We start from the raw sequence: 7,394 nt of genomic DNA, 5'->3' as shown, positions 1-7,394 counted from the left end.
AGTTAATCATAGTTAACATTACTCACTCTAGCATTCAAACTATGTATATTTTAAATAAAAATAAAATCTGACCAAAGCAAACTTCTACATTCTAATTAATCTGTATTACAGTTTCGACAACATATCATTGCCTTCATCGGACACATTATTATCATAAAGTGAAACACGGATTATTAAAATATGGAAGTTCGCTTTGGCTAGGTTGTTTTAATTATTACTCATTTAACATATAAATATGTGTGCATAAAGCAAAATTTATAGGTATTACAATGGAACATGCAAATAATAAAGAACATATCAAAAATAAAAAAGGCTTCACTGTAATCCTTTACGTCAATTACTCGCTTCGCTGGGTTAAAATAAGAAAAAATAGTAATGTGTTCCATTAATCAGGCACATTTTACTATTGCTGAAGAGCCCTCTGATATCGGTCATTTTCGACCATTTTATATATATATATATATATATATATATATATATATCCCCTCCTAGTCCCCCATCATGACTGAATTTGGATTTAAACGGCATTAGAAGTGTCACTGTTCATCTCAGCGACCTCGAAAACTATGGATTTGACATTAATATCGGTCATTTTCGATCATTTATTGTACGAAAATGTACCGTCAAAGTAAAATGATAAAAACCATCCCAGGCCTAAACCTCATGTATGTTGAAAATTTGATCGAGATCCGTAGCCAATAATTTATGTTCAGATAAACTGGAAAATGATCTGTTATTTTTTCCACAAAGGAAAATAGGATTCTTTTCGGCAGAAAGGAGCTCCAAAAAGTATAAATAAGATAGGCGTCTATAATCAGTGACGTTTTGTGTTATTTTCATTTAATTTGGTACATTTTAATTTAGAAATGGTAGTGTTAGTTGTTAGTAATAGTGGTTACGAGTAACAGAGGTAATAACATGAAAAAAAACTTCAGTTTCTAATTTGTGCCACCAATTACATAAATGCCGGTGTGGAATAAAGAGGAGATGCGTTCTATAATCCGGTATGAGTGGGCAAATGGTCTTGCTCCTATAGACATCCACAGGCAGCTGGCTGTTGCTTATGGAGATTGTACTGTTAGTGCAAATGGTGTGAAGGTAGTGCAAATTGTTTCCTGAACAACGAACAAACATGTTCGATGAAGATTGTCCCGGTTACCCGTCTCTATCAGTGACGCAACATTGATACTGAACCGGATGCACTGATGTTCAATCGTAGAATCAAGGTTCATGAAGCGCTGATTTGAACATTTCAGTTGGAACTGCACACAAAATCATCCACAAAACACTGAGATGCGCGAAGGTATCATCGCCTTGGGTCCCACAACAACTCACTGAACAACATCGCAATACTTGTATGGACTGTTATCTGGATTATCTGATCCAGTGCCGCTATGAAGGGAATAACTTTCTCTGCTGTATTGCTCCAGAATTCAAGCGAACGTCTATGGAATGGAAATATCATATGTCCTCTGTGAGGGAAAAGTTCAAGGTTCAACCATTTGCAGGTAAGGTTCTTATGGCTGTCTTTTGGGATGTCAAAGAAATAAAATTTACAGAGCTTTTGAAGAAAGAGAAACAGTCAATGCTGCAAGTTATTGCCAAGCACTAAAGAAACTGAAAAACGCAATTCGCCGCAAACGTTCTGAACTCCTTTCTGATGGTGTAATTCTTCTGAATGACAATGCTCATCTCCATTCGGCAGCACTAACACAAGTTAAACTTCGATAAATGAGGGAAAGGTTACCACACAACCCTTACAGTCCTCACTTGGCATCGAGTGACTTTCGCTTGTTTCCTCAACTAAAGACCCAGCTGCAGGGTCAACGTTTTCAGAATGATTTAGAGATTCAGATAGCTGTAAAAAAATGTTCTTCATTTTTTACAGCTTCTGGACCTCGAATTTTTTTACAGGTGGGTTTCAAAATTTCGTGCAACGATGTGATAAATGCTTGTGCCGCCTTGGAGATTATGTTGAAAAGGAGAAAGGACCATGCTAGTTGGAGCAACTTGATATTTATCCGTACTTTAAGACATAGACTTTTGACAACATAGGAAAACTTTTCCTTAAACGACCCACGTATATACACAAAGTATTGTTTTATACGTACAGCAGATATATCTATTGTAGGACTTCTAATTTGGACACTATTATACATGGTACACATTCTTCTAATAGGTAATATATATCTAACATATTCACGCGCTATGTGGGCTTATAAAGTGTTAATAGCCGCAAGCACATTTTCTTATTCGGAACATGAAAGAAGATATAGGACAATAATGATGAATCTCATTGTGTTAAGTTTATTCAAGAAACGTAAAAGAAAATTATCTCTTCTTATTTCAAGGGAATGCAATGAGTAAAATGATAAAAAGTGCAACATATTTTTCATAATTCTATATAAAGATTCAGATTAAATAATCACAAATTTTAACTGAATTGACTCTACAGTAATTGATGCGTATATTTTTGTGTACCAGGCTTCCATATAATGGACGCGTATTCTAGTTTAGAAATACACATAATTCTTACGGAGATAAACATAACTCAATAAATAAGTCTTACAATATTCCATCCGGGTTTCATTTTATTCTAACTACTGTTTAAAAGGTAGTCAGATGCCTAGTTAAATAAACTAAAATACGACTGGAATATCAAAAGACTTATTTATTGAGATTGCTACAGTGTAAATAATGAGTAAACATGAGCTATATTGTTTCATTCGATTGTTCCATTCAAATTTATTGGGTAAATTCTTACTTATTTTAATCTTTATTTCACGTCTGTACTTCCAAGTTTATTTACGTTAGTTTTGTACTTTAATAATTACGAGAAACAGAAATACGTTTTATGTTAGAATCCTACTCATGAATGGTTGTTATACACTATCCTTTCACTATTTGTTTCTCATAATCTCCTTTAGCCTCAATGGTAGAACTATGGGAAGTAAATTTCAAAAATAAATGAATAAAATTAATAAATTGTTTATATTCAAAACAAATATCGCAATTTGTTTAAACAGTGAAATTCAGCATTAACAAAAATCAATGTTATACCTTTTCATTCCAACTAGTAAAATCTTGGTGATCACTCGACTCATGCCTCTCTGAGTGTTGTATTTTTCTCTTAAGGTGCTTCAATTTGTTTTCAAGATGTTCGATGATATTGTTCTTTTCACCTAACTGCTGCTCCAATGATATACACTTTCTTTCATAAAATTCCTGAAAAATATGCGTAATTTTTATAATAAAGTTATATAACTGAAGAGATAGATTTCTGTATATCGTTTAAGTGGGCATAATGTTAGACGCTTGAGTTAATTCTTGTTATTGACTAATATAGGTCAGTAGTTGTGCCATTTCAATATAGCGGAGAATGACAGTAGGCATATATAAAACAATTAAAAATAAGCTTTAATATCAGTATGTGATTTTAGATTGGAGTGAAAAGATCATAATTATTCATTGTCTTGAAATATCAGGTTTTGAATAAACAATTAAAAAACAAAGCATTTGCGAAAAGGATTATTTTTCTGCTTTTATCTCCACAAACCTGCTACTGAAAGTCATCGTTTGCTGGTGCAGACATGTGGAAAGCATGCTCTATCTGAAACAACCTGCAGAGATTGGTCTAGATGATTCCAAGACAGCGATTTTGACGTCAGAGAAAAAGAGCTTCTTGGTCAGTCGAGGAACTTTGAAGATGGAGAATTAGAAGCTGGATCATTACTAGAAGATTCATTTCAGACGCTTGAAAAGTTCTCTGAAACACTAAACGCCGATGAGTCAATTATTAACAAATGTTTAAATGGAACGGGAGTGATCCAAAAATGAGAAAACTGGGTACCACATGAATTGGCAGAAAGAGATGTTGCGAAACGTTGAACTATTTGTAAATTCCTGCTTCGGAGACAAAAACAGAAATTGTTTTTACATAAAATTGTCAATGGCGATAAAAAGAAAAGTGAATTAGTTACAATCTTAAACGCAGAAAATCATGGCTGTGTACCGGTGAACAAGCAACATTAACACCACAACAGGATATTTATGGTAAGGATGTCATGCGTGCATTTGGTAGTATCAAGTTAGTGTAGTGTATTATAAGCTGCTACAATCTGGCCAAATAGTGAATGCTGAACGGTACCGAACACAATTCCTCAATTTGAATCGAGCACTTAAAAAAAAAAAAAAAAACTGTTCTCCGTGACAATACCAGATCACATGTTGCAAACCTAATGAAGGAAACTTTGGGATACTACGATAGGATGTATTATGGCACCCGCCTTATTCACCAGACGTCGCTTCTTCAGATTATCCTTTGTTTCAGTTTATGCAGAAACAAATGGCCTTTCTGGAAACACTTAAGATATTTTGAGGATATAAAAAAACATATTTATAGAGATCTATAAGTGGATCACCTCAGAAAAACTTGATGTTTTAAAATCGCGGAATCCATGTGTTACCTGAAAATTGAGAAAAGGTTGTAGCGTCCGAAGAAAATACTTTCAATAAAATATAATATTCCGTTCTCTTGAAATAAACGCGAGTTTTTGTTGCAAAAATCTGCTAGAATTATTTCAAGCATCTAATAACTAAAGAAGTTATTAAATTAAATTAATCGTTTTCGTATCACAAACGTAAATAGGTCTATATGTCAATAGTGTTTTAAGTAAAACTATTGAAAATATACGTGTGCTGCAAATTTTAAATCGCATGTTATTGGGCCATGATCTGAAAGTGGTTATTAATCGCTTTCTTGGAATCTAAATATTGATCCAACCACCAAATAGAAAGATAAATAGTGTAAATATCTTATTTTTTTATCTTACGTTTTCACAGTAAGTTTTACTTTTTTTTTTTTTTTGACACGTTTTAGGCAATAATAAATCCTATGTTCTTGTTGAAACACCCTTCATAAATTACCCCGAAATATCGATAAAATATCCAGCTTGAGGAAAGTGATTATTTTCAATTTACAATGAACGAATTCCTAGATATTGTAGAAAATAAAATTACTTATAAAACACTGTGAAGATTGAAGAATCCCATAATTATGTCAAATGTGTCTCTTAAAAATACCGAACAGATTTATAAATTGCTTATCATTTCAGTTACAGCAGCTAACTAAATCATAAAATGTCACGTCCTTATTATCCAATAAGAAATGAATTGACTCTCATCAGGCGTATATCAACTCTATACTTCGATTAATTCACATTCCCTCCCAAATGCAGTATACAAACGCTAATGACTCAACAGCTCTTTTTTAATCATATAACTTATCTCAAATCAAGTTCAAATTTTCTAGTTATCAACGATCGTTGCATGAAGGAGAAGTAAAGTGGAATTGTTTAATATGAACCATGGTAGTACTTAGGATTTTTTAGGGGGCGGATCAAGTGTCGACCTAAAGGTTATTGTCGAGGGAAGAACACCCGGATATTATGTACTAACTTTGCTACGTTAAATAGAGATGCCATATTAATTCGGGTGTGATCATCAATGCTATGACATGTAGGTAGCATTTTCCATTTATGTGACAGTTTTCTTCCTGTAAAAATTATTGTTTGAGTTGGGCCATGGCTTATCGGGTCCCTAATAAATACAGCCCTTAACTTAACGATAGGACTGTATGAACATATTGAAGAACGTAATAAATAGTATGAAACAGTGTTAAATAGTATTATATTATATAAATAGTATTAAAAGTGATGAAACATAAAGATACCATTAGTAGTAGTAGTTCGAAAGGAGGCAGAGAACATAATCATATCCTAAAATTTGCCTTCCATAATAATAATAATAATAATAATAATAATAATAATAATAATAATAATAATAATAATAATAATAATAATAATAATAATAATAATAATAATAATAATAATCACTTGTAAATGAATGGCAGTTACTTATTCTAAAAGCATTTTAATATTCCCATAAAAGTGGCAATTCTCCGGCGTTTATTAATACAGAGTTTGTATAAAAAGTACAGGCCAAATTCGGGGGGGGGGGATTGAAGATATCGCTACAAATCATTAAAATACTTCAAAGTGCCCTGGAAGTTCTTTTGCGGAATGTCCTTCAAGCAGCGTGTCGAAGCCGCTTTTACCTCTGCTACGGTCTCATGGCAGTGTCTTTCGAGGGCTCTCTTCATTCGCGAAAACAGGGAAAAGTCCACCAGGACTAGACTGGGAAAGTGTTGCGATGCCGTTCCGGGTCAGTTGGTCGTTGACCACGAAGCAGGTGTGGTTTGCTGCATTGTCATGATGCAGCTTTCAACCGGCGGCAATATCTGGCCTTACTCAGTTGACCCTTCCCTTCAATCTTTTTAGCACTTCCACGTTGGAAACACCCGTAACAGTCAGTTTCTCAGGTACAAATTCATGGTGTTCCACACCCTTGTCCAGACATGAGTCCACTTAAACCACAATACGAACCGCACGAAAACTCATTGACGACTGACGCTAAATGTGTGTCGAAGCTTCCCCTTTATCAAACCAGCCTGGAATAAGCACACTGCTACGTACGATCGCGTCAAAAACAATTGATCTCATTATTTTTTTATACAACCCTAAATACTTTTCCGAAAAGTGACCATCATTTGTGAAGAATGGCGAGAGTTGGAAAAATCTAAAATCTCTTTTCGATAGGAAATTTTCTGCCTTCTAATTGGTCCAGTTCAGGTTTCTAAAGTTAAGGTTTTTAAGATATTAGCCAAAGTGTCACCATGTTTTCAAGATGGTTGCCTTAGTACAAATCGGATCAGTAGTGGCTTTTAGTATGTTAATGAGTAACATAATTAGAATAATCCTAGGTAAAAAATATTAATTATGCCCACAATTGACACCTAATTCGCTGGCCTATTAAGAGACTGAAGAAAGAAAGGAGAAAATAATGATTAATGTTATTAGCTAGGTGGTTTATTTTTTATTTTTTCTTTCTTTCTTTCAGCAACTCTGGGTTTAAATGACGAGAGCTAAGGTCTAATCTGTCCTGCTTTCTAAACATTTGTCGCTGACTAAAATTAGACCTTGATAATAATATTCATTACTTTAAGTTGTTAAGAAAGAGTTTCAAGTACCAACCTCATCTTCCTTTAATTTCGAAAATGTTACACTTAATTCCTGTATCTTCTTCTCACACATTAAGCGCATCATCCTTTCTTCCTCTATCCGTTTGTAACTTTGTTGTAACTGTCCACGCATCACTTCGTAATCCTTTTCCTGAAGTTCCTTTAATTTCTCTGCCTCAGAAATGGCTCTTTCAATTTCTAGTTTACTTATTCCAATTGCTTTTACTTCTCTTAATAATTGCCTTTTCTGCGAGGAATGCTCCCTAATACAAGAAGTACAAACAACATACTATTAGATAATGACATAAAAAAGAAC

At 33.8% G+C, this 7,394-nt stretch overlaps 1 protein-coding gene across 2 annotated transcripts in view; it reads right to left on the bottom strand.

The window, feature by feature from the left end:
- LOC145676611 (uncharacterized) overlaps nucleotides 1–7,394 on the bottom strand; it is a 146,259-nt gene that overhangs the window by 12,712 nt on the left and 126,153 nt on the right. For both annotated transcript variants that reach the window (XM_081747448.1, XM_081747454.1), the window contains exons 17-18: nucleotides 7,092–7,341; nucleotides 3,061–3,225 (exon numbers count right to left, since the gene is read on the bottom strand). In XM_081747448.1, coding sequence (XP_081603574.1) covers nucleotides 3,061–3,225; nucleotides 7,092–7,341 — 415 coding nt within the window. The remainder of the gene's footprint in view (nucleotides 1–3,060; nucleotides 3,226–7,091; nucleotides 7,342–7,394) is intronic.

Source organism: Thermobia domestica, chromosome 2 (assembly GCF_964235325.1).
Source record: "Thermobia domestica chromosome 2, izTheDome1.hap1.1, whole genome shotgun sequence".
NCBI lineage: Eukaryota > Metazoa > Arthropoda > Insecta > Zygentoma > Lepismatidae > Thermobia > Thermobia domestica.
Note: the sequence above shows the minus strand (reverse complement) of the source record. Positions and strands in the feature narration are given on the sequence as shown.